Source organism: Verticillium alfalfae, genomic scaffold (assembly GCF_000150825.1).
Source record: "Verticillium alfalfae VaMs.102 supercont1.12 genomic scaffold, whole genome shotgun sequence".
Taxonomy (NCBI): domain Eukaryota; kingdom Fungi; phylum Ascomycota; class Sordariomycetes; order Glomerellales; family Plectosphaerellaceae; genus Verticillium; species Verticillium alfalfae.
Window position 1 is genome coordinate 988,567 of NW_003315027.1, and position 27,374 is coordinate 1,015,940.

The 27,374-nt window shown below is 54.2% G+C and overlaps 9 protein-coding genes across 9 annotated transcripts; 3 read left to right on the top strand and 6 right to left on the bottom strand.

The window, feature by feature from the left end:
• Positions 1-1,599: 1,599 nt before the first annotated feature.
• Positions 1,600-2,190, bottom strand: VDBG_08539 (predicted protein; the record flags this gene model as incomplete). Its single annotated transcript, XM_003001448.1, has 2 exons — positions 1,600-1,655; positions 1,830-2,190. The coding sequence occupies 2 exons, from the start codon at positions 2,188-2,190 to the stop codon at positions 1,600-1,602; spliced, it is 417 nt and encodes a 138-aa protein (XP_003001494.1).
• Positions 2,191-4,187: 1,997 nt separating this feature from the next.
• VDBG_08540 (conserved hypothetical protein) lies at positions 4,188-5,668 on the top strand (the record flags this gene model as incomplete). The annotated part of the gene is made up of 4 exons (XM_003001449.1): positions 4,188-4,391; positions 4,456-4,687; positions 4,948-5,065; positions 5,266-5,668. The coding sequence occupies 4 exons, from the start codon at positions 4,188-4,190 to the stop codon at positions 5,666-5,668; spliced, it is 957 nt and encodes a 318-aa protein (XP_003001495.1).
• Positions 5,669-6,633: 965 nt separating this feature from the next.
• On the bottom strand, positions 6,634-8,129 carry VDBG_08541 (amine oxidase; the record flags this gene model as incomplete). The annotated part of the gene is made up of 3 exons (XM_003001450.1): positions 6,634-7,428; positions 7,611-7,865; positions 7,926-8,129. The coding sequence occupies 3 exons, from the start codon at positions 8,127-8,129 to the stop codon at positions 6,634-6,636; spliced, it is 1,254 nt and encodes a 417-aa protein (XP_003001496.1).
• A 3,006-nt stretch (positions 8,130-11,135) lies between these two features.
• VDBG_08542 (predicted protein) lies at positions 11,136-13,007 on the top strand (the record flags this gene model as incomplete). The annotated part of the gene is made up of 4 exons (XM_003001451.1): positions 11,136-11,993; positions 12,044-12,277; positions 12,340-12,636; positions 12,696-13,007. 4 exons carry the CDS (start codon positions 11,136-11,138, stop codon positions 13,005-13,007), a joined length of 1,701 nt encoding a protein of 566 aa, XP_003001497.1.
• Positions 13,008-13,212: 205 nt separating this feature from the next.
• On the bottom strand, positions 13,213-15,053 carry VDBG_08543 (lactose permease; the record flags this gene model as incomplete). The annotated part of the gene is made up of 5 exons (XM_003001452.1): positions 13,213-14,191; positions 14,249-14,309; positions 14,365-14,439; positions 14,493-14,771; positions 14,840-15,053. The coding sequence occupies 5 exons, from the start codon at positions 15,051-15,053 to the stop codon at positions 13,213-13,215; spliced, it is 1,608 nt and encodes a 535-aa protein (XP_003001498.1).
• A 1,808-nt stretch (positions 15,054-16,861) lies between these two features.
• VDBG_08544 (predicted protein) lies at positions 16,862-19,091 on the bottom strand (the record flags this gene model as incomplete). Its single annotated transcript, XM_003001453.1, has 3 exons — positions 16,862-17,061; positions 17,129-17,318; positions 17,388-19,091. 3 exons carry the CDS (start codon positions 19,089-19,091, stop codon positions 16,862-16,864), a joined length of 2,094 nt encoding a protein of 697 aa, XP_003001499.1.
• A 1,176-nt stretch (positions 19,092-20,267) lies between these two features.
• VDBG_08545 (sarcosine oxidase) lies at positions 20,268-21,671 on the bottom strand (the record flags this gene model as incomplete). The annotated part of the gene is made up of 2 exons (XM_003001454.1): positions 20,268-20,463; positions 20,542-21,671. The coding sequence occupies 2 exons, from the start codon at positions 21,669-21,671 to the stop codon at positions 20,268-20,270; spliced, it is 1,326 nt and encodes a 441-aa protein (XP_003001500.1).
• A 1,135-nt stretch (positions 21,672-22,806) lies between these two features.
• Positions 22,807-23,486, top strand: VDBG_08546 (conserved hypothetical protein; the record flags this gene model as incomplete). Its single annotated transcript, XM_003001455.1, has 2 exons — positions 22,807-23,026; positions 23,098-23,486. The coding sequence occupies 2 exons, from the start codon at positions 22,807-22,809 to the stop codon at positions 23,484-23,486; spliced, it is 609 nt and encodes a 202-aa protein (XP_003001501.1).
• Positions 23,487-23,759: 273 nt separating this feature from the next.
• On the bottom strand, positions 23,760-25,076 carry VDBG_08547 (conserved hypothetical protein; the record flags this gene model as incomplete). The annotated part of the gene is made up of 1 exon (XM_003001456.1): positions 23,760-25,076. The coding sequence occupies one exon, from the start codon at positions 25,074-25,076 to the stop codon at positions 23,760-23,762; it is 1,317 nt and encodes a 438-aa protein (XP_003001502.1).
• Positions 25,077-27,374: the final 2,298 nt, after the last annotated feature.

Below are 27,374 nucleotides of genomic sequence, written 5' to 3' on the forward strand. Positions count from 1 at the left end.
GGTTGTCATTTATGCAGCCTTCTTGAACAAACATAGGGCTGCTTCTGTTCCTCAGTTCATAGTCTACTGCTGTCCGAAAATAGCTTGACTCGCCTGTTCATATGTATTTGACTTGGAAGATGGCCGCATGACGTGGCGCGAGCGGCGTTTGCTTTGGTTGATTGGGTTGAGGTCAATGTAACAGGTCGAGGTGTGGTGTGAGCTCTATCAATGGCCCATATGCAACAGCGTCAAGGCATTCGTAAACACGAAACATGATTCGAGTTCCAAGATAGATCTAGGTCAGCAGTCTGCCGAACGGAATACGCAGCGCCGGTGGCGCGGCGAAAGGTATGGACATTATATCACCCAGTTCAACTCAGTGGCGTGATAGTGTGATTGCGAATTACCGGCTTTGCCAGTATATGAACAAAAACGATGCGCAGTTTGGGTTGTACGAATGCTCAGCAGCTATGAAAGGTACGCGGAGCCCTCGCACCTTTTTGTGAGACCAGCTTGTTGAGGAGGCACAAAGCATTGATAGCAGAACGGGGGCAAGATGACGAGATGTAGATGCAGGTCAGCCTTGGCACCAAGTCAAGCTTGCTTCATTCAAAGTACCTAGTCTCGTTTGATCATAGGTTGAGCACCTTACGGGAAAGAATTTTAGTTCAAACAATGATGTTATGATCTCACTCGCTATCGATACTGCCGTGGTGATAAAATCTCATCATGTTTTGCGTCAGGCTCGTACATTACTGCTTTTGCCCCTGCGAACAGTGCTGCACGCGGCATGCCATCAGCGGCCAACTTTCGAGAGCGATTGTAGGGTTTTCTGTCAACCAATCTTGGCAAGACGTGAAGGTAGGCGCTTTCAATATGGATGAAGTGCTTGATGTTCGTAAAATGAGCAAGCTCGGCAAAGGCGAGCAGGGCTTTGCCATTAGCACAAAAGAGATACTCGTCGACATTCTGGCTAGCAGGCATGTGACGAGCGCCTGCACCGGCCGTATATCTCACAGCATCGGATGCGCCTGGTTGCTCGCGTGAGGTATTGCTTTTAAATTAGTCTCCCTCGAGAACGGGAAGAGCTTCCAGCAGGAGTACGGAGTCTGGACGTCAACCTCCGGATATAGTGGCCTGGTGACCTGTCAATTGAAGACTGAGAACGGAATACTCGCCTATTATGCCGTTGCCGCCGATAAGTAGAACACTCATGTTTGTGGTGTTTTGCGTTTGAGCAGTGAAAGGCTGGATGTCATTGCAAATGGCACAACTTGGTAAGTGAGGACCAGCGGCACATACTCCAGCTCGCCGCAATCACAAGCCTGCCTATCCCGGCAAACTTTGCATCTGAAAATATCCCTAAGTAACCATTCAACCGGATTTTAGAGCGTTTGACGATATACGAGACAATATGAGACAATGTGATTAATAACATACCTAGATACCTGGTTAAATCTTAACCAGCGCCATGACGTGGTAGTGTATGAGCCCTGTGTCCAGAGCGGCCTTCGGTACCCCACTTGCCCACCCACTAAAACTTGTCTGCACTCACCGATCAACACGGATAGCTAAAAGCTAACTTGCCCTAGCCTTGATTGATCTCCTTTGGGCATTTTAACATTGTGTCATGCCGAACCGTACTTCTCGCATCTTCTCCAGTGACCTAACCGCTGCAAAAAAAATTTTAGTAAGCAATACGGTCTTCTTCCAAGGTTAGATCGTCCATCATCAATTGTATCCTAGCTACCATGCCTACTATCTGTGCAATGCTCAGACGGATGATGCATGGTGCTCGACTGCTGATGACTTCCTCTCCCTCCAAGCTTTTGATAGCCAAATTACACCTTTCTGGAAGAAAACAGCAACAAATAGACATTGAGCAGTTATTGGAATATCTTTCAGGCCACCCGCCAATCCGTCATTGGCGAAGTTGATGCACATGTGCATGGCTGTCATGGTGAGTGTGGCATTCTGCAGATTCGGGCCGAGCTTGTCAAAGTGGGCGCGCTGCAACGCGACAACAAAGATGACAGTGAACATGGCGAGTCCTACGAGAAAATACGGCGTGGTCGGAAAGAGAAATGGGCCGTAGAAGCCGCGGAGGATGGCAGTCATCTTGCCGGTCGCTTGACGCGATGAACAGTGGTCAGTAATGGATCGCAACTCGCTGGATGCAATCGGAGGAACCCTGTCACTGACCGTCATCATCTCTTTCCTTGTAGGAACCGATCGGGGGATACGCCAGGAATAGGAGAACTACAACCATCAGGTTTGTTAACCCTGTGCGTAGATCTCTCCAGTTTGCCAGTCTTGTCCCATGGCTCCCTCGATCCCCTCGATCGGGCGCTGAAGGGGTCCCAGGAGTGAACGAAACGTGCTGGATCAGCGACTCTCGTTCATCCGGGTGGATGGGAGATGCTGTCGTCGCGTGCATTTGTCAAGGCTTGACAGGTGATATGGTTGATGTTTGTTGGATCCCATTCACCCAGGCTGCAGCGCTCGGAGGTGGGGTAAGCTATGTTGGAGGCTGGTATGTGACAGTGCGGCTCTCATCAGGGGCCAGCTGAAGATTGAGATAAAACTGTGCCTCACTCGTCACTTTCCGTAGTAATGCCGGGGTCGCAAGAAGCGCCTCACATCGTACGGGTCGGTTCTATTTGCGGTCCCCCAAAATGATTTACAAAACCAAGATCTTCAGCAGAAATTAAGGCAACCTTCGAATTCAGACGAAAGCGTGGCAATGCACCCCCACCTTAAGGAGATCTTTTTTCTTCTGGTGAAAGGTATCGCCGAGGCGTAGCAGTAAACTCGACTCAAGGTAAGAATCTCAACTACAACAAGGCATCTCAAGGTAGGGCACCTGGTTAGGCCCCTATGTCGGTCGGTTTCGAGACGCAGACCGCCAGCATGCGATGCCAACGCCTTCAGCTGGGTTAAACCCTCGGAATAGCCAAGCTCAAAACGCCCTCGACAACCGTGATTGGCATTTTGTAGGCTGCCTTGAACCACCATGCACCTCGATCTTGGAATTCTTCAAAACCAATCGCTTATACCCACACGCTCACACGACCCGTCTGCTGATGCAGTGAAGTCGCGGCACCGGGAGTCTATTGTGCCCGCCTCCCTTTGACGAGTATTTACCCCATTCAAAACTACCGATTAGGCTTCCTTCTTTCCAACCGTATTCATTGCTGTTCCAGCGATCAAACCACCGGCATCGGGTCCCTAAAATAGTCCACGTCGTCATTCCATACTCTAATTTGAGTACTCGCAGAGACGGATGACACCGAATGATCTGTCATGAGTGGCACGACTAATACAATTGCACTCGCCACACGATATATCGTACATCAGCGGCGTAGGTCAGCCGATACTGGAAAAATCGCATTCATTCATCGTTGACACGCTACGAGAGGGAAGCTCGTCGGGGAAGGACAACAGAATATCGAGTGGCCTTTTGCTTAGCGAGATAGAAGTGGAAGAAACTCTAGTCAGAACATGATCCCTCACGAATAAAGTTCAGCGCTCTGGGTACGAGCTACAACCGATCAGCAAGTGCCTTGTTATGGGGGGAACAAACAACAACCGGCCGTCGAGTCCTCAACGCCCTCGTCATTCATACCGTTATCTTAGGAATATCTCAGTAGGCGACATGTTATTGCCATGCTGGTTGGGAGAACCCTGTAAACAGTACCTTCCCAACCGGCCACCCCCACGGGTGGCATGTCGCAAGATTGTGATGAAGAGAGTTTGTCTGCATTAGTGCTGCCTGAATTGGAACCACGGCCGAACGTGCCGTCACCGGCCCAGTTCCGGGGTCTAGGGGTCGAACTTGCGACCGGCGTTCGCTGCCCCTGGTGCCTGCAGTTCGTTTCTTGGCTTTTTAATCCTTCCTGGGCACTTCCGGCGACTGCATATTCACCGTCACAGCCGTACCAAGCCTGAGACGACATCAAAATTGACCGGCATTTGTGCAGGGTTTGCAGCAGAACTGTCTCCAAGTGTGCCGTCAGGAACCATTTGCCCACTTGTCGCGCCACCAGCGACGGATTTGTAGCTGTCATGTGAATCACATTGAGCACTGTCCTTGATCTGAGGAGACTTCCTTTCGTATACCAATTCGACAAACGGTCCCCATGAAATTGACTTTTCGCTCGGCATGATCTTCTGTCCTTCTTAGTACGCGCAGTACCCTCGCAGCAATGTCAGCATCAGGTCCGCCGTCAGGGCCTTCTCAGGCACCAATCGACCCAGCAAGAGCGGCAGAGAGCAACACGGCTCGCATTGTCAGCATTGTCACAGTATTTCATGTCCTTGCTTTGACGACAATCGCATTACGCATCTACGCACGAGTATGGGTCATTCGGAGTCCTGGAGCAGATGACTGCGTTATGCTTCTTTGTGCTGTAAGTAGTTTCGCTCAGATGTGAAGTCCATGGTTGAACTCGTTGTCTGACTCGCGAGTTGAAGGCCTGCGCTATGGGAGGCTGGAGCATCTTCATCATACAGGCACATTACGGACTTGGAAAACACCAGGATACGATTGAAACGCCCGACTTCAAGATTTTCCAGCATGCTGGTTTCTGGCAATCCATCATCTCGGCTGCTGGGGCTCTGATGTGGCTCAAGATATCCATTGCCTTGAACTTGTTGCGACTCAGTCAAAACAAGTGGTATACTTGGTCTCTGTGGGCCACGATCGGTGGGTATTCGTCAACTCCAATGCTAGGTTTCTTCGACTAAATGCTTTGGTTGATAGGTTTGACAGCTATATATTGCATTGGAGGCATGTTTCCCTTCTTTCTACGATGTCGACCGATGGCGGGCTTTTGGGACAAGAGCCTCAAACCCGATTGCTACGACATTCAATTATTCATCACCTTTGGAATCATAAATACGGGTCAGTACGCATTCAAGTCGGTGCAAAGAGTGGACAGATGAACTGGTCTGACTTTTTCATAGCATTCAACATCTTCACTGATGTGGTATTGGCGACTCTTCCCATCCCCATTATCTGGAACCTTCAGATGAAGCGACGAGTCCGTCTCTCCGTCATTGCCATTCTCAGCTTAGGTTACTTGTGAGTTTCAAGGGATTCGATTGGCCGTAATGGCCTTTGCTAACAATATCAGTGCAGTTGCAATGGGAGTCGTGAAGGCCATTTATCAAATCGCCTACGGGTCTAATCCTGACAAGACGTTCGAGCAAAGTGTTCAATTCTGGGGATTGTAAGGCGCCCGATGTCAAGCCCTCTTTTTCCCGTTTCTGACATCTACCTAGCCTTCAGCTCCAATTGGGCATTATCGCGGCTTGTGCACCAGCCCTCAAACCGCTCGTAAGCCGCTTCCTCAAGCTTTCCACGGCTGGAGACCACCGATATCCCTCAGGCCGCTCCCAGGCCCCGGGGAGCATCGGTCTGCAGACGATAGGCGGTTCAGGGCCCGCGCGACGCCACACAAGGAAACCCAGCTTCGAATCGGACGAGAGGGTCAGTGGGGGCAGTGACGGCGGCAGTCTGGGCGGCGCGGGCTCCAAGGGGCAGAACGAGATCTCTGTCCAGGGAGCATTCTACAAGCATGGCGAAGGGGGTAGCGAAGAGAGGATCCTGGAGGATCAATTGGGGCGTATGGGACCGCAGCGGGTAAAAGGGATCATGCGGACCACTGAGGTGATCGTCCAGTAATCAAGTCTTTCTCCTCGACGAACAAGCCCTGGTCATCCAAGGCCAGGGGTGGGGATGGGGAAAGTGATGTGACATAGGGAGGTCTTGGTGCGCGGGATGTGGACTGACAACTTTCTCGAGGCGTTTTCCCCCTCGCGTTATACTCCGCTGACTAAAAATCCTGAACAACATGTTGAAGGCCGGGGTCAGGCCTGCCAAGAGTTGTGGTAGTCAAGGCATGAACAGCTTGAGTCGATACGACCTGTTCCCGGCCTCTTTTCTACTCGGAGGCTCTAGGAATCTCGATTTTTGAACAAGCGTTGTTACGAGCAGGGCCTACGTCCCGCGTCCAACTCAAGAAACGAATGTCAGTCGACTATGTCAGGATAGAGATGGGTAGTATTGGTGGTGGCGCGCGTCCACGGCGGTCCCCGCCTCTTCCGAGTATTGGAGGATCGAGACTCTGTAGCGCAAGCACTGTGATCAAAGGGTTAAAAGCCCCACCACCGCCACTTCCGAAGCCAGGAGGCTCGGCACCGGGCCGATGTGATTCGATCTGCAAGAATCTTCAGGGGTCGGGGAAAACGGCGCGGCAAGGTGGCGACGGACCCCGGTATCGACTTGTGCTAAGGGGGACGCAACCTGGCCAGGGCTCTTGAAGCCGAAGGCTGTGAGATATTCCACCGAGGTAGCGAGAATGGGGCCATTGAACAATTGCTTGTCGATGAAGAACGGACAGTACACAAGGGGGAGATTTTGTTCCGTAGTCCGCTGGGTCGCATGACTTCCCCTTCAGGACATGATTCCCGACGGCGAATTTGATGAATGAGTAGGTACGATGGGGTTCCGAGCACCGTGGCATGACAGAATCCCATGCGCATTGGCTTGCATGGTGGTTTGCGGATTGGTTTTACCACATATGAGGATATCAGTGGCGCATGGTACAATTAATCGATCTCGTCTAGGTCTAAAGGCAAGCTCACTCATCACTCAAGGCTGGCAACCAGCTTGGGGAGCAGATACTGATTGTTGTACTCCCAGAGAATGGTCGTGAATTGCGCAGACCAGGCACCACCTGTGTAGAAAGTGGATGAACGGCCTTGCAAACCGTACTTCCTGGTGATGAATCCGTCCCGCAGCGTATCAGATGCGACATGGAGGTGCATGGCGCCATGGTCAGACCATGCCGCAAACTGCAGGGTCTGGTTACCGATCGCTGGGATGGTCTCGGCCTCAGCAAGCGTCCGAAAGGCGCGCTTGACCATGCGCTGCGCCTCACAGCTGTCGGTTGAGGCTTCACCGGTGACTAGAACGCGGAAGTTTTCGCCGCCCATGTAGTCAAAGCGACCGACAAAGGGATTCACAGGCAGCTCGAGCCAGTGGTTTGGAACTGCGGCTGCAGGCGTGTTGGTCAGAGAGCCGCTGACGGGAAGGGATGAGTGCTTCGCGATGCCGACGTAGACAGTTGACCACTCCCACTCAGAGAAGACGCCGCGCTCCTCTTCGTCAATTTCGATGCCGCGAAGGTTGGCGATAGTCGGCTCGAAAGAGATGAGCAGACGCTTTGCGCGGATCACCGTGTCGCGCGACGAGCCACGGGTCCGCACACGCAACGTCACGCCGTCATCGGTACGTTGGGACTCGACAACGGTGCTCGAGTACAGTACGTCATCGTCCAGAAGCGCAGCAATGTTATCATAGAGCTCCTGGTTCCGGCGAGAACTAGGAACCCATGAGCCCGCGAGGCCGACGAAGCTTCGGGCGATCGGAGCACCAAAAGCCTGCATCACATACAACGTGGAAATGTCTGCCATGTCACCCATACCGAGCCTGACTTGAAATATGCGAGGTACAGCGCCTCAAGGGTGTACTTGTTGACGAAGGCAGGAAAAGGAAGCACAGGTCTCGGCGATATTGCCAGCTGTGCGAAGTTGCATATGACGGCAAGATCATGTGCTCGTACTTTTCCGCAGACCTCAAGGTACTTTCGGAGAGCCGCAGTTGTATCGGCAGCGGCAGGAAGGACGTATCCGCCTTGGATCTCGCCAGAGTTGAAGTCGGCATAGGTGGTTGTGAGAGGTACGCGAGTAGGAGGACTCAACGAGACGTTGAAACGAGCGAAGAAGTCTTCTGCGCCGGGATACTCTGTGTAAGAGTTCACACCAAAATCGTATGGCACCTCGGTGTCCGGGTCGATGTAGGTCGCAACATGTCCTCCCTGAACAGAGATCGATTAGCCCAATTATCGATGAAGGTGAACCGGAATGCGTCAAATTACCAATTGGGCCTTCTTTTCGACAACAATGACACTTTTGCCGTAATCTTCACGTAGTCTGACGGCAGCATGCGCGCCGGACGCGCCTCCTCCCAGGACGACAACATCTTTTTCGATGACATTGTCCGGTAGAGCTGCTGCAGAGACGAGTGTCACACTGGCAAACACACTGCGCAGCGTGGTGGACAAGGACGGGAAGAAAGACATGCTGGGTAATGACTGGACCGGCAACAGTCGACCAAAGGGATAATGGGAGTAGACAGGCTGGACTAGAAGCTGCCTTCCTGAAGTCGCCCATAGATGATTTTGCCGCGGGCCATGGTGCTTTTTATTCGGCCATCTCAAGATCCCAGGGACCAGGGAGCAATCCTCAGGTGAGATAACGTGCAGCAGGTGGTATGCTGGGCTGCTGCACCCATTTTGTCGGACTCCAAGACGACGGGGCATTAGCGCCAACCCCTCGTGCAGGAGAAAAGTGGTCTGCTGCCGGATGGAGACAGGGGTTCGCTACCAGGATGCCATACGAATCCTGCGCATACGCTTGGCGGCACGCGTCTAGCGATAGATGAAATCAGTTGATGGTCTTGTCGACGCCACCGATATTCGAAAGCTCGGCAGTTCGGATGAAATGTGACTGATGGTGCCCATTCTGCCTCGTAGGTGCTTGAAGCCAACCGCAATGGTGGAATTCTTCAACTCCATGAGCAAATATGAATAGCGTGGTTGAAACTGCAGACGGCGCGTGCATGCCACTTCCATCCTGTTCCTTGTACATCAATGCCATGTCGACCATATCGGTGCGTTTCGTCTGCTCTGCCTTGTTGAGACCCAATCTGTTCGGCTGTAGGATACGTATCCGATCTTGCTCCGTCCAAGCCGACGTTGACGACAGCAGCCAAGTCGGTCGATGACCAGTTGTAGCGGTACGAGGTTTCGGGAGGCAGAACAATCAGGCGGCTTCGTTCTTACAAACACTTGCTAATACGCGTTACGCAGTGGCAGAGTAGTCGTGTCAGGTGGCCGCTTACTTCGTACTTTGGACTTAATGCGCACGCTTGTTTAACGAACGATGATATCGATATTCAGGTTGGAGCCGACATATCGAGAAGTACTGTATAGACTTTTTCGGGCATGACGTGCGCCGTCAGACGATGAGACGATGACTGTAGAGATCCTCCTTGCGATCAGTGTCTGCGATTCACGGGCGCCATATCGAGTGGACTTCGTAGCCCTCCGTCAAATCGACACCAATGATCGTTCCAAAACTTTGCCGTGCAGCGAAGCCTCACGTTACGTACATAGAGATCTCGTGGCGCTCTATCAATAAACCTGTGAGTAGATTAGCGATATCGCTATAACAGCATGTAAACCATCGTGCTGCGATGCGTCGTTGCTGTGTTGCTACTGCTGCCGCTTCCGAGCCGGTATGGACGAATATCGCTCAGGTAAACCAAAGGCCAATCCAGATCGAGCGGCCCTGTCAGGTTCCCGTTGCAGCCGCGCAATTGGGAGCGAGATTTCACAACACTCGAAATATCGATTGTGATGGTACGTTTTGCGACATCGTTGTTCGGGCCACGCTTTGGACTCGGAAGGTCATTCGAGCGCCCAGCACGGGTCACAAGGTTTTGCTACGCTTACGGGAGGGAGAGAGGTCAATCTGCCCCAGAGGTGGGTTTGAGATCATTTTAAGATGGTGATAGATTTCGAAAGCCGTTTTGCGACCATGAGGGAATACGAGCTCCTCGCATTGATGCTGGCTATGCTCAAATAAACGGGAAGAGGTAACAGAGAGAACAGATTAAGAGCATACGCGGTCCGCGCCACAGATGCGTGCTGGCCTTGGCGTCACGAGACATGACGGCCATGATGGACGAGGAGCAAGGCTGAAGCACTGTATCCAGGAGGTTGTCCAGGAAAGAACAGAAGGAAACAGTTGTCGACACCATGTAGTTGGGACTGAATCATGAACGAATGATAATGTGATTTGCAGCAGGGGAGAGGTGGGAATGGTGGGCCTACGTCTATCCGCATAGACCCTCGCCGTCTAATGACTCGTGATGTCCCTAGCACTGTCACATGCCAAAAGGGTGAGGGTTTGTGATGTTCAGGCTCAGACAATGGAGCAGTTCGCCTACGTCGAGACGTGATGCCTGTGACCTTTCTTCTCAGCCTCTCGTCAGCATTCTGCTGGAACATCAATACGTTTAGGGGAGAATTTTCCTATCACATTCCAGGCTCGAAACAGGACATTTCTCGTCATGGATGGCCCCTCCTGTGTCGGTGTTCAGCTGGGTTCAGCTCAGGCCAATCCAGCAGGGCACATTTTACGACATGTCTTGACAATAGGCCGCTTTTGAAAGATTCGCTGCACCATACTGTCAGATGTTTGTTCCATTCACGTGGCATTTGTGAGACACCATTTCTAGGCAAGGGATGACCTAAGGCCTCGCAGGTCATTTCAGTCCGACGCCGACATTATCCCTGGCTGATTCTGGTCAAGGCATATCGTGAACTACCTACCGTTTGCAATACGATTACTCTACATGTTTCTCAGCTCGTGTCGCTTCAAACGTTGTGGCGCCATGCTTCGCCTACCAGCATTATCATGGCTTCAGCAGCTCACCAGTCATTGGGTTCCCGGGGGCGCAGTGTGCCTGGCCAGGCCCCGTCAACCGTGATAGCACATGGGATGGACGCCTCCGATTGATTTAAGCTTATTCGTTGGGCAACACCCAGCCAATATACGAGCCCATTTGTGTCTGGTTCAGCGTTGCTTGGAACAGCCACGGCCTGTTTCGGTAGCTCCATTTCCCCCAAGTCTAGGGTCCAAGTCATTTTTGAGCTTAGCCTTCCGCCGGCGTGACCTCAGCCGCAGTCTAGATGCACAGCTCACAGAGAATCGCCCAGCTCCGCCCAAGCGCGGCGACTGCTCATTCGACGCCACCTCGCCTAGTATTTGACCTGACCGTTTATGACATGCGCGTAGGTGACGATGGCGTCGCGGGTCAATGGCTTTCCGGAGACTGCGAACTAAGCTCTATCCCAATGTCAAAGCCCATCATCACAGGCCTCCCAGAGGAAGACTACCAAGTCGCAAGGCTTGCTATAAGTGAGCCTGAACACCCCCATGAAAGCTATACTGATAGCCTGTGTTCCAGTTACGACTACTTCAACACAAACTATTCGACCCCCTCGGTGTAAGGCACAATCATGAGGCTCCCAATCACTTCAGCTGTGTACTTGGCTGTTCTTTTGGGTTCGCGCGTTGTCGTGGCCCAGTCTGAGGACCCTGGCGCCGCTGTCAGCACCATTACAGATACCATCACCAGTCCTGCGGAGCCTTCTACCACTCCTGATTCCGGTACTACTCCCTCTGTCACTGATGGTGACACCCCAGATCCTGAAGTGACACCCACGGAGACCGAAATCACCGATCCGACAGTTCCTGTAGTGTCCGAACCAACCGTGACAGAGTCTACGATATTCGAGCCTGTAGTATCGAGTATCTTGTCTGGCAGCCTAGACGGGGTATCAGCCAGCACAACAGACGGTGCCTCGTCCGCCAGCGAATCGTCAGGGTCCATCTCGCCCAGCGCCTCAGCATCCGCCTCTCCTGACGAAGGAATGGACATTACGGCAGTAGAGTTGACCGAAGGCGAAGAGTCTACACTCGAAACACCACCGGATGTCACCACACCCGAAGAGCATGAGTCAGAGCTCGTGGAGAATCTACCCGAAGTGCCCATGACAGAAGAAGACGCCAGAGACGTCGCTGTTTTGGAAACAGTCATGTTTGACTACTTTGTCGAGAATGCGCCTGCTCCAGGCGACGTCGGCAAGCTTGAAATTCCCGAGGCGATTTCGCAGTGTGAAGTGGCCTTGACAAAGAGAAGCGTCTGGGCTTCGGGTGCTGAGGCCCCTCAAGACTTATCGTCTCGGTCTCTTCGAGGAGGCTGGGACCAGTGTCGATACGTCTCGTCTCTGCAGTTCGACGTATACGTTAACTACATCAAGGAATCATACGATGCCGTGAGGCCCAATACGCTTGCGGACAGAATCGACGGTAGCGTAAGTGGCAGCATGGCTCAAACGCATGAAACTTATGCTGACGTATACAGATTACATTCCTCAACTCCGTCTATGAACCTCTCGGAATTACCTTTAACCTCAAAGACAAACAATTCTGGCGCCCTCCGCAGACGGGCGATAACAGCGACTGGTCCGAAATCAACAAGCTCGAGGACAGGCTTCTGCGATGGCAGCGAAATACCCGTGCTGGAAACAAGATGTCGCTCAATATCTGGCTGGTGAACACACTCAAGAGCGCTGATGGAAAGAGGAGCCTGAACGGGGTGAGTCCAATCCTCTTGTGCACACTGTCCCCCAAACGAGTATTCTCACTGACGATTCGCAGTATGCCACACACCCTGTCAGCTTGAAGGATTCGAACAAAGCCTTCCGTGACGGCGTGGTGATGAAGGAGGGACGCATGCAAAATAGTTACGCGCCGACTCTTGTTCACGAGGTGGGTCACTGGCTCGGCTTGCAGCATACCTTTGGAACAAAAGTCGCCAAGGCTGCGGACGATTGCCAGGCAGACGACGGTCTTCTGGACTCGACGCAGACGAGGGGTGCTCCGGATGCAATTTACGAGTGCTCCCAAATTCCTTGCGACGGAGACACTCCTCAGGACATCTCCAACTACATGAGCGTAAGCGGTGCCACTTGAAAGACAAGATTGACAAGCTCTGACTAACACGCCGGATTTAGTATTCATCCTGTCGAGGCCGGGTTCCCGCGGAAGGTCTCACAACGGACCAAAAGTCTGCCATATTTGCACGCACGATGAAGTTCCGCAGGTCCAACTCTGCGGGCGAATGTGTGGCTGAGGATCCCGATCCGAATGCCCTTCGGAAGCGCTCTTCGATGCAAGACCTTCTCAATGGCAAATGCCCTAACATCACTGCCGAGGCCGAGCGAATCATCAACGAGAAGGTTAGCGTCGCCTCTGGACGTATGGTTACATCCAACTGGGCATGGGCTTTTGTCACTGTTGCGAGCTTTATGGCACTTGCTTTGTAAACCGCGCAAGTATCGTCTTGTTGCACTGGTAAACCCATGGGTGGCGTATGCCACGTTATGGTCTGAATGTCATGGTTGGAATACTGAAGCGGGATGGAACTGTGAATATGATCACATGATTAATTATTGGTTTTCAATGCTAATTCATCTTGTACAAGGCGTGGGCAAGCTTGTATGCCCGTGAAAGATTACAGAGCCTCTGCGCTTACTCGCGAATTCCGACAACATTGCCGACCTCGTCAACAGAAACCGTGGTCTTCTTGGTGGACTCCTTGCGGGGGTTGGGAGCCTCGAAGACGACCTTGAGCTCCTCAAGCGTCTTGCCAGCGGTCTCGACGAAGAAGAAGAAGATGATGACCATCTCAATGCAGATCCAGGCAATGTAGACGATGTACAGCTTCCAGCCAATCTTCTCCATGCCGACAGAGATACCATAGCTGTTGACCATGATGGCGATGTTGAGGAATAGGAAGTTGAGACCGGAGCCACGAGCACGGGTGCGGTTCTCGAGGCACTCGACCGAGTACAGGGTCTGGAGAGGAGTGAAACCCCAGGCGAAGCAGATGCCGAAGAGATAGATTGACACAATGACGCCGTAGGACAGGTCAGGGGTCTTCTCCGAGGAGGCGGTGAAGGCGGTGAGGAGGATGTAGGAGATGAGACCACCGCTGAGACCAGCCAACATCATCTTGCGACGGCCGAGCTTGTCAAGGAGAGAGGCACCGTAGATGGCGGCGATCATGGAGAAGATGGGGTTGATGGCGTTGAGGAGGAGCTGGGTGTCGGTGTTGGTGATGCCGGCCTGCTTGATCATCTCAGGCATGAAGTAGCTGACGACGTTGTTACCGGACCACTGGCCAATGAAGGACATGGCGATGACCATGAAGAGACGGTAGCGCGCGGCGCGGGTGTTAACGAGCTCGCGGTAGTCCCACCACGGGTTCTCGTCCTTGGTCAGCTTGTTGTCCTCGACGATTTCGTGGTACTGGAGCTGCACGACGGGGGCGTTGGCGTTGCCGTCACCATGGTACTTGGCGAGAATGGCGAGGGCCTCTTCGGCACGGTCGTGAGAGATCAACCAACGAGGAGACTCGGGGAAGAAGAGAATGAGCGCCATGACGACACCGGGGAGACCGGCTTGGATGACGGTGGGGGTGCGCCAAGCCCAGGAGTTGTCGAGATGACTGAATTCTATTAGGTACAGTTCTTCGTGATGCGAAATGGAAATCAGGAATGCTTACAGGTTGGAGCCGTAGGTGGTCCAGCCAGCCAGAATGTTTCCGAGCCACCAGAAGTTGTTGTCTATACCAAGTCAGAACGTTGCGAAGAAAACAGAGACGCATGCATGCCAACTTACACATGCCAGCCATGAAACCTCTGTAGGCCGGGTGAGCGAGCTCGACGGTGTAGGCAGGACCAGCAGCTGAAGCGACTATCGGCGAGTCAGTATTGGGCTCAAGAGTGACATGGTCGAGTAGTACTTACTCGAAGCGCCGAAGCCGAGAATAAATCTGCCGCCAATGAACATGCCGAGGGAGGTGGCAGGAGTTTGGATAGCAGTTCCGATGAGCACGATAGCACAGCCGACAAAGATACAGATTCGACGACCGTAGCCGTCAGCGAGCCAACCGCAGAAGGGGAAGGCCACAACCTGGCCGACGTTGTAGATCATGAAGACAATGCCGGTCGTGGAACCGGCACCCGTGAGGCCGAAGCTCTCCTGGTATTGGGGCATGGCGTTGATGGCGCCCATGAGGGAACTGTCTGTTGGAGGCAGGGTTAGCGAAAACGTGTGTGACGTAGGGCTCGCGACCTTGGGGAGAGTGGCGTACCGAAGCCGTTCATGGTCGAGACGAGGTAGCCAATACCCATGATCATGTACAGACGGATCATGTTCGCGCTCCAAATGTTGGGCTTCTGCTCGGCCATGGCGGCAGCCAGGGCAACGGAGGTCGCGTTGACCTCAGTCACCTTGCCGACGCCCTCCTTGCCGGCGAAGGGCTCCTCATGCTCAAAGTGAGGCTTCGTCTCTTCGTGAGTCGCCATGTTGCTGAGTGAACGGTGCTGCTGCTCTGGAACCGACTGCTTGGGACCGGGTGAGGAGAGAGTTCCATCAAATCGTCCAAATCTGGGGATGTCGATCACCTCTTATACATAGCAGCAACGAAGACTGGGGCGGACCGTCTGTCGGGCATCACTCCGAGCTGCATGCCAGAGAAAACGTGGGATTCCCCAACTCCATCCCCAGTTCCGGAGGGGCCTGCGGGGATGGTTGGAGTTTGTCTGGAGGGGAAATCGTTGTCCCCTGGCTCTGTTTGGTGGTCCCTTGAATCTTGCCCCCCTCCTTCTTCTCGCCCACGGGGCACACGGAGCCGCCAAGCACACTCGTCAGTGTCTTGGGGTTGACTAGATCGTTGGGGCAGCCGGGTCTAGCCCTCTTCGTCCCTAGACTCGGGTCTTCATTTCTTGCTATGTCTGAAGTTGGTCCTAGCATCGCAGTTCACTGACTCGGAGCCGAGTGCCGGGTCTCGTAGTCTGAACGCTCGTGGAGGATGTGGGTGGGCTGACCTGGAGCGTCTTTTTTTCTTCCTTCCTTTGGTGCAGCATGCCCCAATCTCACGAACTGGAGACCAGAGCGGAGAATAACACACACGAAAAAGATCGAGCTGGACCCCCTTGCACGCAGCGATTTGGGTTTGAGTTTGTCATGCGCTGCAACAATTGGCCTCCCAGCCAAGCTGGGGTCAGTTGCCTGATTCGCGACACACTTTTGCTACGATGACGATGCATCGCGGGACAACGCCCAGAGGCGGGAGGGTTGCCGGTCCGGACAGGTGGCTGCGCCGCATCGGTATGGCATGCAGAAGCTTAATCGGGAGGCGGCGCGGCTCAAACAGCAGCAGGACACTGATGTTTGGCAGCCAAGAACAAGAACGCCTCAGAAGAACACAAGCTAGACTCGATTGTGTGCGAGTGGGCTGCTGGTGCTGCTGAACGGGGATGTCAGTGCCGAGGCAACCCACATTCACGAGTCAGCCAGGGGGGGGAAATCTCCGCCCTGGCTGGTCATGAACCGGCTGTTGCCGCTTCTTGAGCACCAAGAGCCTGTGTTGGAGGTCATGGCCCTGCTTCTGAGACCCAGGTGAGCGGCCAGTATCCCGCTGCTATCCCGCCACGTTGTGGGGGCACCACTGTACAAGCTCGTCCAGACCTGGAGACGGTTTCGCGGGGACTCCCCATGGGCGTGTGTTGCTGTGCAAACATTGGCTGGCACCAGCGCGGAGAAAATATCGCATCTCGGTGTGCGGCCGGCCGAGCTGCACGTTGGTGCAGCCTTTGGCGTGCGCCTCAAGTTATTGACTGTCATTTCTGGCGTCAAGGCTTTGGGCGCCATGTGGCTCACCAGTCATGTCAACTTTCTGTGCTGTCTAATGTGGCCAGGGGAACCTATGTTGGGCTGGCGGCGCTGCCCTTGAATCGCACACGATGTGGCACTTATCTCCGAAGCGAACGGGTCCTCCGATGGATGGTGGACAATTGAGCGCAGTGCCGACGGTAATTAGTGCAATCAAGTTTTTTCTGACTCTCTTTACTTGCTCACGCTACATCAAATCATGTACAAGAAATCCTTAGTCCGCCCTCGTGCATCTCCGAATCCGTCTCTGCTGCATCAATGGTCACCCACCACGTGCGAGATCATGGCCCACATGCCCCAACAATGGGCTTGTCGTGTCCTTTCTCGATCGATCGTTATTCCCAAACAAGCTCGAACCAGCTGGACACGACGGAGTTTCCCAGAGACTGCACGGCCCGGTCTCTCTTGGCGGTCATTCCAGACCACCGCCTGTCGTTGCTCAGACAGCTGCTGTTGGGGCAGCCGGTGCAGTAGCAGCATCGTCAGGCACGAAGAAAGCCCACTCGCCGTTCACATCAGCGACCGTCAGTTTCAGATCATCATTGTCGGCTTCGAGGGTTCCAATGGTTTCGTCAATGACAAACGTGTTGGTCTGAGTGTTGAGACGGCCAGCACGTCCGCGACTGAGGTTGAGAGGGTCTGAGTGGTACAGCATCAGTACGTGGAGGCTAAGCGCTATGAATATTTGACAACGAGAGAGACTCACTGTTGGGGTTGATGACAAACTCAACCTCGGCCTTGGTGAGGCCGGTGGTAACCTCGGGAGCAGTCACCTGGTAGGAGACATTCTCGAGGGCCTTGAAGCCCGCAGGTGCCGCGGGAGGGTTGGCGTTTGTCGTGACCGTCACCGTGACAGCCTTCGATGACTGGACGCCAAACTCGAAGCGGCCGTTGCTCTATAAGGGCTTGTTAGTCTCGAAACTGGATTTTGCCTGATGGTCAAGGTCTTAGCAGTGTGGACTTACACCGGCAGGGAAGAAGGTGTCGGTGTCCACGTTGGCAGCGATAGAAACAGGAACACCGTACTCGCCGCGCAGGTCGGCATCTTTGGTGTCAACCCTGTCGTTGGCGTCGTTGTCGGTGAGGTCAGCAGCGCTGTCGTTGTCGGTATTGTTGCCAGCGGCCTGGCGCTTGCGCATGGCCTCGCGACGCTTGGTGATAGATCGCTTGCTCTTCTTGGTGGCGGGCCTGGCAGGCGTTGGCGCAGGAGCCTGCCTGTTGTCATCGGTCAGGTCGCCGTCAGTGGCGCTGCCATCATTGTCCGTGAGGCTGTTGACGCCGTCAGTCTGGTCACCGTCGGTGTCACTGGCAGGGTTGCCAGCCGCCTGGCGCTTGCGGTTGAGCCTGCGCTCAGCGGCGGCGAGCGCTCTCTTGGAGTTGGACCTCCGGGCAGCAGGCCTCGCAGGTGCAGGGGCAGCGGGCTGTCTGTTGTCGTCGGTCAGGTCACCGTCGGTGGCACTGTTGTTGTTGTTGTCGGTGACGCCGTCAGTGACACCGTCAGTTGCGTTGCCATCGGTATCGGTGAGAGCACCACCCTGGCCAGGAGCTGGGGCAGCAGCCTGCGCCTTACGGGCGAACTTGCGGTGTCTAGCGGCCAGCGCCCGCTTAGACTTGGTAGACCTGGCGGGCGCGGGAGCAGGAGCGGGCGCGGCCCTGTTGTCGTCGGTCAGGTCACCGTCGGTAAGATCGTTTTCGGTGGCCGAGGCAACGCCATCAGTGGCATCGCCGTCAGTATCGGTCAGAGCACCACCTCGACCGGCGCCTTGGCCGGGAGCTGCGGCTTGGCGGCTGACCTTGCGATGTTGCGCAGCGAGAGCGCGCTTGGTGTGGGTGGACCGCCTGGCCGGAGCAGGTGCCGGAGCGGGCGCTGGGGCGGGAACAGGGGCCGGAGCCGGCGCCGGCGCCTGGCGGTTATCATCCGTCAGGTCGCCGTCGGTGGCATCATTATCAGTGAGATCGTTGTCAGTGGCCGAGTTGGCGCCGTCAGTGGCATCATTGTCGGTATCAGTGAGATTGCCTTGGCCAGCACCCTGAGTAGGGGCGGGAGCGGCAGCTTGAGCCATGCGAGCCACCCTCCGCTGGGCAGCGGCGAGGGCACGCTTGGAGTCGGCTCGCCTGGCGGGCCTGGCAGGCGGCGGGGCCGGCCTGTTGTCATCAGTCAGATCGCCATCAGTGGCACTGTTGTCTGTGACACCATCCGTGACACCATCCGTGGCATTTCCATCGGTATCTGTGGCGTTGCCTTGGCCGGGAGCCGCGCCAGCCTGGGCCTTGCGGCGGCTGACCTTGCGAGAGGAAAGATGGGTGCGCGAGCGCTTAGACTTGGTCACATAACGCTTGCGCTGGACAGGGGCGGGGGCCTGTCTGTTGTCGTCAGTCAGATCGTTGTCCGTGGCGTTGCCGTCGGTGGCGTTGCCGTCGGTGGCGTTGCCGTCGGTAGCATCGCCGTCGGTATCGGTCTGGTTGCCGCCACGGCCAGCGCCCTGGCCTGGCGTCTGACCAGGTGCTTGACCGGGAGCCTGCCCAGGGGCGCCGACTGCCTGGGCCATGCGGCTGACCTTGCGATCATTGGAGGAAGAGACAGATCGCTCGGAAGATTTCGAGGACGTAGGAAGGGCGTTGATGGCAGAAAGCTGGGCGGCCAGCACGACGACGGAGGAGAACTTCATGGTGAAAGTATGAAAAGTTGGATAGAGAGTCTACTCTGTGTGTGAATCGAAAAACTGTCAAAGTTTGGAAGGGACTGAAAGTGGCGCCTGGAAATGAATGGCTGAAGTAACGTGAGAAAAAGATTGAGAAGTAGAGACTTGTAAAGCGGAAGTGATGCTGATGATGGAGAGACAACAACCACAAGGAATGTAGCGACAGCAGCACCATTAAATACAATCATTCGTGATCGATTCAATGGTCGCGTGCTTCGCTCGCGCAAGTGAAGCCCGAAGGCCCTCCGCCAAGGCTGACTTGAAACTCGCATAGAGCTAAACGTTGAGATGAAACCAAGTCAGGCGCGGGACGATCATGTCGCTTTCCCCACAGTTTCAGACGACGTAGGCGACATGTGTATATTTAGCAACTAGACACCCTATCACGAGTCATCACCATGGCATGTCATCTGTAGATACCCAATCCGAGACCAAGGTGGCAGTGTCCACTTTGGATGGCCTACCCGTCGGCACCCATAAGGACCATTATCATCTGAACTCATCTCTCGCAGCATTACCTCATCGGAGGATAGATCGAACAGGTTGAGACACCGACTTGAGGCACACCTCGTCCGTTCTTTCATCCCAAAACCATCTGTTCAGCCTATTCGTCGTGTCCAACCGTCTGGTCGTCGGCGATCGCGAAGACGTACAACTTTGGGATGCTACCAGCCTCATCAGTTGCTCTCAGACGTGTTCGTCGAGTCAGCTCAGTAATCAATACCATACAGGCTGCGCCTCTTTAGATCTGTGCCTTGGTTGCAGTTCATCAACTAGTTCGTTGGCATAGCCATGATTCACGAGCCCCCGCATCAAATGCCTCATATCGATATCGCTAGGGCTACCGGCCGGAGAAGCTGGGTTCGTGGACGAACTCGGTGTCTGCAGACGTTGATCAAACAACCTTATGACCATTTAACACATTCCGTCTACCGGTGTACCCCGGTTCACCCGTGCGAGAGCCTACTAAAGTCTCCTGAATGCATACGTCAATGCAACGAGACGGAGAAGAGAAGGGATCCGGTGTATTGGAACCCCGTACCCACCAAATCGCTCAAGGCTACGTATCGTTCGACAATGATGCATCTACGTCAGAGCTCGCAGGCAATGGGATGGTACGTTCCGACATGATTCACGGTCATGTTACAGCCTCTCTTGCTCCTCTCGTGACAGGTGCCGTAGAGCCGGTCCGCCTCGACTCCCGTCGCCCTCCATGACGAGCTTGCTCTGTCCAGGCTCAGCCGCCCTCAACGTCCATTTCGCGCGGACCTCCGCAGAGGCTTTGGCCTCGAAGCAGTCGGCAATCTGCTTGCCAATCACAGGCAAGAATTTGAAAGCGCTAGAATTAGGTCATTAGCAATATATCTGTATGCTCAGTGGGGCAACGGTGCGTTGCGGAAGATCAACATAGACTTACTGTCCTGAGCCACCGGTAGCAATAAACAGGCCCTCTATCTCTGGGTGATCGTCCACAACGAAATTGCCCTCGGGCGTGTCATTATACCAGCATAATCTCGTCTTGATGAAAGGTCTCTCTGCATAAGCTGGCGCCAGGATGCGCAGGCCCTCGCGTAGACCTTCTTCGGCATCTTCCGGGATAAAATCGGCGCTGGCGTTGCAGCTGTTCGTCTTTGGGATGGATACAAGCCTCTCCCCGCTCACGCGGTCACCCTGCGCTGGGAGCTCGGTGGCGTAGCCAAAACCATGCCTCACAACCTTGAGTATGCGCGTGTCTGGCGTGGGGGGAAACGTGAAGACTCCCGAGTCCATGTTGATGATGACAGGTGTGCGCTCCATCGCTGCTGCTTCTTCAGGCGTCAACTGGATAAAGGCGACGGGCTGTCCTGAACCGCGGACAGCGTGTTCGAGGCCATGGATCAGACCGTTGGTCCAGGCGCCGGCCGCCAGCACGACGCGAGATGCCTTGAACGTCGCGCCGCTGGCCACTTGGACGCCGACAACTCGCTTGCCCGAATCATCCCGCAACAGCTCTGTCACGGTGCCGTGTTGGCCAGTGATGAACGAGACGCCAGCCGAACTGGCGCGCACGGCGAGGGCCCTGATGCTGGCTGCCGCGTCAGCCCAGCCGCCTTGGGTGTTATGCGCAGCGTTCAGGCCCGTGAGGTCAGCAGTAGCGCCAGGATAAGCGGACCTGATGGCGGCGTTTGATTCATCTGACCCCCAAATGTCGACCTTGACGGATCCCGCCGACGTGTCCCTCGCCTTGACGAAGTAGGGATTCCCATCGTCGGCGGCAAGCATGACGAAACCACTCTGGTGGTAGAAGGGAGAGAAATCGGGCTCGCGCCATTCCCGAATCGCATCGCGCGCGAGTGACTCGTAGAAAGGATCGGCATACTCGCTGCGAATGATGCGCGAGATGTCGACGCTGCTGCCGTCCGGAACCGGGGGCAGATGGCGGTCGAGGACGGTGACGCTGTCGTAGTCGCGGCGGGCCTTCAGCTCATAGGCAAGACTGAGGCCGAAGACGCCGGCGCCGATGATGAGTACATCCTCTTGCGGAGATGGTGGGCGGAACGCGGGCATGACTGCGGGGTGTTCGGGGACAGACCGGGGGGTGGCGGGACTTGAAGTGTTGGAGACGCTCCCGTTGTCCAGAGAATTATATGAAGCAAATTGCGCCCTTCGACCGAGTTAATCCAGTTTTTCATTCGCCAGTTTTTCATTCGCGAAACCTTTCTTAAGCCATTGGTTTGCTGAAAATCGATGCGTGGGCGGGGAACCTTCGGCGTCTCGGCATGAGATGAGTCAAGTCGGTGGAGGAAGCCGTCTTGGCGGGTCGCAGCTCAGAGGTATGAGACTAAAGTTCAACCCCCCTAATCCGGAGAAACCTCGGGGGGGGTAGTTAGCATAATTTTATGTGAATTACATAACTCCACAGTAATAATATAAGTATATACTGTACTCGACTTTTTTTTTTAAAAAAAAAAATCCTTATAATAGAATTAATAGATATATATTAGTATATAGTAGGCATATGCTAGGCATATGCTAAGTATATGCTAGGCATATGCCTTACCTACCTTAGGAATTTAACTCCTCAGGGCATATACTAGGTATATGCTAAACATATACTCAGCATATGCCTAGTATATATTAACATATATATCTTAAATACCCTTAATTCTAAAGATATTAATATTTGAAATTATACTGTACGTACTGTATAGGGCCCGTGCACCTTGAATTGTGCATGCTATTACCCCCCCCCCCCCGAGGTTTCTCCGGATTAGGGGGGTTGAACTTTAGTCTCATACCTCTGAGCTGTAACCTCCCGTCTTGGTACCCCACGGTTCGCTGCTCGGCTAAGGGTATATAGGCCTACGTCTGTAGGAACGCCGATTGAAAATGCACTTCAAAGCTTCAAGTGAAGGCTCGAATATCCTGCACATCTAGAGATGAATGGGCCTAACATTGCGAAGGGCGAAAGGGGTGTAGTCCCCATGCGAAGTACATCAAGGTCTCGGTTTACGAGCCAAGGCCGAAGTTCGCATCATGACGAAAGTTCCTCTTATGCGGGGTCCAATCCTTCAACGAGATCAGCAGACAACCACTCCAAAGGGGATCATGGACAGAGGAAACACGATGTCGTAACAACGTTCTTCACACGCTTGAGCGCAATCCATAGCAGCTCGTTCTGAACAGCCGCGCGACCGAGGCCATGGCAGCGCTGAACTCACAACCAGAACAATACCACATCAAGCCCACGGCGCACTGCCCAAACAACGTGCTGCCCGTTCTTGTCTATCGCGACGTGCTGCCTCGACCCCACAACGAGGCGACGACGAGCGAAGCGCTTGAAAAACATGGCTGGGAGAAGCGCGGCACGTTCGGCACAATCATCGTCAAGCATTTCCACCCGAACACGCACGAATGCTACGGTCCGTTCCCAACGTCGAGCTGCACACTGGCCAGCATTTGTGGTCACGCGAATCCTAACATGCCACCATAGGTGTCTTTCAAGGCAGCTCGGAGCTCGTCTTTGGTGCAGGCGGAGCTGACGATCCGGCCGCAGGCGTGACGTGTCGAGTCTACCCCGGCGACGTTATTGTTGTGCCGGCCGGGGTTGCTCATGCATCGGTGCCGACTGTCGGGAAGCCGAAAGTCAAGTGGGATCTCGACGAAGACGAGCTGCATTACCAGTACATCGGTGTGTACCCCAGGGACGGCCCGATTTGGAAGGTTGAGTACGGAAAGGAAGAGGTCTCTCAGAATGACCCCTTGATCGAGGAGATCGCATTGGTCGACATTCCTGCCGACGACCCTATCAGCGGACCAGACGGACCCCTGTGCCAGATCTGGAGGGCGGCGAGGCAAGGAAAGTGTTCTGAGACGTTCTAGTCATCGATCAGTCAGGGCGAAGGATTGGGATGCCATCAGCCCTCCTTTGCAAAGCGAATAACACAGCCCCACAATATATGTCTAGACGGATCCAACACTTGTTCCATTGCAAAGCAGCGGGTGATACTATTGTCCGAAGAAGAAAATAACCAACAACCTTCACAATCAACAGAACCAGGGATTCAAAACAACATTGCATGCTCCACAACTTCTTCGGCTTTCCCAGGGTATCATAAGCCGCCCTTGATCATTCCGTCATCACATCATAGCTCCTTAGGCTGCTCTGTCCACCAAATCAGACACCAGTGTCCACACCGCGCGGGACGCGGTAAGCATTGAAGAATCATCCTCCCCGGAGCCCGGCGCGAAAATCTTAATTCGGTTCTCCGACAAGGCAAAGCCGCCACAGGCGATCTTCGTGATCCGGACGCTCGGGTGAAAGAGGTCAATGGCCAGGTGCTCGTCAAAGTACTCAGCCGTCGCCTCAATAAATGGCTGCCTAACCACGCCAGCTTCCCGGTCCTCCCCATCGCGCCATGACCAACCCTCCTCACTGCTGCCGCCTGCCAGTTTACTTCGCTTGCGGGAGTCGTTCTCCCAGCTTTGAGACGCGCGCTTCCTCTTTGACCCAACGCCTCGTGATTCGCCGACCTGGACGAATCGGCCAAGGTCTGGGGGCGGAATGATAATATCGACTGACTTAATACCGAGACTCTCGACGGCGGGAGCCGAGCCTTCGAGCGTTGCGACAGGCTCTGTAGGCGGCGTCGTGAAGAATCCCAGCGTCAGCACGAGGTCCTTGGCCAGAGGACCTTGGGTCGGGAGTCCTGCCTGCTTAATCCATCGCTCCCACGACGCAACGAGGGTTTTCGTTCCGATGCGCAGGGGACTGATGCGACAATCAAACGTCCTCGCGAGAAAGTCCGTAACAAAAGCTTTCATCGGCGTCGGCATGCGAAGAAGCAGCAGCGGAAGGTGAATGAATCGCCCTTGATCAGCTTCCGTGTTCTTATCTATCCCAAGCCACCCGGGCATGATCGCGCCGTTGCGCCCATGAAATACATCTTCGGAAGCCCGGCCATTGCCCTCGAGCCGAGGCAACATGATGGCCGTGCAGAGGGCATTCTCGTACCGCATCTCGATGCAAAGTCCTCTTGTCCCCGTCGAACCTACGCCGCCGCCCGCGCGCTCGAATATGGCGTCACTGCTGAGATCACGGCTTGCCGGCCGGTGTGTGTCGTCCGGCTCGTGCCTCAGCAGCGCACCTGCTTCGAACCACCGCATGACGACGCGCTCGAGGGAGCCTGCGCGTCCAAGCGATGTGTCGTTGCCTTCCAGACCAACCTGAACACCCCGCACGACGTCGCCTACGAGGGTGTCGCGTAGCCTCAGAGCGAGGTCGTTCAGCCTGTTTGGCGAAAGAGGCTCGTTGCCTATGTAGAGGGGCGAGCTGCGATAGGTTGAGAAGGATGTGTTGAAGAACGGGGGTGGAGGGTCTTGTAGCTCTTCATTTGGGTCACTGGTAGGCGGCGTCGAGACTGTCGTAGGGACATTCGCGCCCGAGGGGCGTTTGCGCCTCCGAGGCGGCATGGTTGAAGGCCTTGCGAGGGTGCTCAGAACGCGATTGGTAGTCGAGGCAGAAAGCAACGTGGGAAAGACCCTTCGCTTCCCGGGCCCAGCAGAGGTATGACTCGTGAAGCAGTGTTGAGATCGAAGATTGGGACTTTTGTATGGAAATTGGCGTCGCGCAGGTAGTTGGATTTTTCGCAGCAAGTGAAGGCGTTGTTCCGTCCTTTGACGGAGGTGATTGTTGTTTGGAGAGCCGAGTCGCGATTGCACGAAACGCGTCACAGGCGAGAAGCAACATGCCAGCTGGCGCCAGGCTCTCTGCGAACCTGCCAGGTTCCCCTCCCCCGCATTCTCCAGAAATGCACGTCACCCACCATGAGAATCATGAATCACTCTCAGCCCATTGAATGAGCAAGTCGCACAGTCTTCTTCTAGTGAAGCTCGGAAACATGGCGACTTTGTTTGTCAATAGCTTCGCTAGTTGCAAAGGCAACAGCACCAGTTCCCATAACCTCGTTAGCAATACTTGAGCTCCACCGCTTAACCAACATGTCGGTTCACAAACTGTGTATATCTTTTGCTGCAGGTAGAGCTGACTGTTCTCAAGTCTGCCCCAAAAGCGAGACTCGTCCCATTGGATTTGACGAGCTCTTATCATTTGTGCTCCTCCATCATGTTATGGCCTTGTTCGCCTTCAGACATAGCAGGCCTTGACGTCGGCCCTGACGACAATCCTTTCTGAACACTAGATGGACGTAAAGGCTGCTTCTGATTGAGAAATGAAAACAATGGCAGACGGAGAGATATCCACATCTGGACGCGAGCCAACGAAGGTTGGCATGAAGACACCCCATCCCCACGAGGCTCACACCATTCGCGGAGAAGATCGTTGACTATGCTGAGGCTTCCCGCAACGACGATCCCAATATGTCAATGTCTGGACACCCGTGGCGCCAAGCGCTATTCTCCCAGAAATTCAGAGGAGAAGGCGCTATTTGATGTACCTTTCAGTAAAGACAAACCCGAGAGAGCACGGCCAAGCCGCTTTGCTTCCCCCAAAATGACGACTGTGATGCAATTTCTCGGTCACGTTAATAATTAGAAACCCGTGTGGCGCTCATTTTGGATGAGAATGTGGGCTGGTCCTGCAAATCGTGATGACTTATCATAGGTCCAGTACATCATTCTGATCTGCCAGACTTTGAGCGCTCGGCATTCGGTTGGTTTAGATGAAGCTAGGTGAAAACACGGGAGCTAATGCCAGCTCGAGGGCGCGTATATTGCAAGTCATCGCGTGTGAGCTCTCTACCGTAACATCCTTCTGTGTGTGAAAGCTCCAAGGTGCCATGTTCGATACGAACACAGATGCTCAGCCAATGCTCACGTCAGACTCGTAAGGAATCTTCGTATATGGACCCGTCGAGCGACACATGTACTGGCTGGTGCCGGGAACATGGATCTTTACAAGCACCTTAATGGCTCGCTTTATTTGCAACACGTAAGATACGTACATCATCAGAACCCGAGCTGCACAGGAAGCGATGTAGATTCGGCTAAAACTTTCTTTGACGGTCCGGAATTAGAAAAACTCAGGAGGGGAAACAAGTCACTGCGGAGGCTTATCACCACAAAGAATGCATCTGGATGTAACTTCATGGTCCCGAAATCCTGGCATCCCGGCAATAAACTTCGTGATGTGGGAACAGACCTTTGAGATGAAAGACTGGGCTTTTCCACTTGCGGCATGCTCGTCAACGGGTTGCATCGTTGAAGCATGGCCAAAGATGGGTCAGGTTGCCATCGCTTGCGTAGTGGAGTTCAGAATACAATAAGGTAGGCTGAGCTTGTGCACCACGGAACTCTGTTCGTTGCGTGGTACCGGGACCAGGCTTGCGACTACGGAGAATGGTACGGGGAGGCCATCATTCCTGGGCGTGATCGCTGCAATCACTGGAGAAGCACACTAAGTCTCGTTTATGCTCCACGCAACATGGTCACTGAATGCGAGAAATACAAGGAGGGATTACATGACGTCTTTCGACCAGGTTGTAAGCGAGGACCAGGTCACGAAGAGTGTCCGTTGTCGGACCGGATCTTTATTTTTAGTTGACTTTACGATGGAGTCCTTCTAGGCATCAAAAACATCGCTAGTCATATAAGTAATGGACTCGAGAAGCACTCGTACTACCTCGTGAGCGCGGCAGGCAGTGTCATCTTTTACCTCACTATACTATTGCCTCGACGCTGTGATGGAGTCTAAAACATGCTGAGCATCCGATTCAAACTTCATCCGGAGATGCAAGAAGAGATACGTGACTA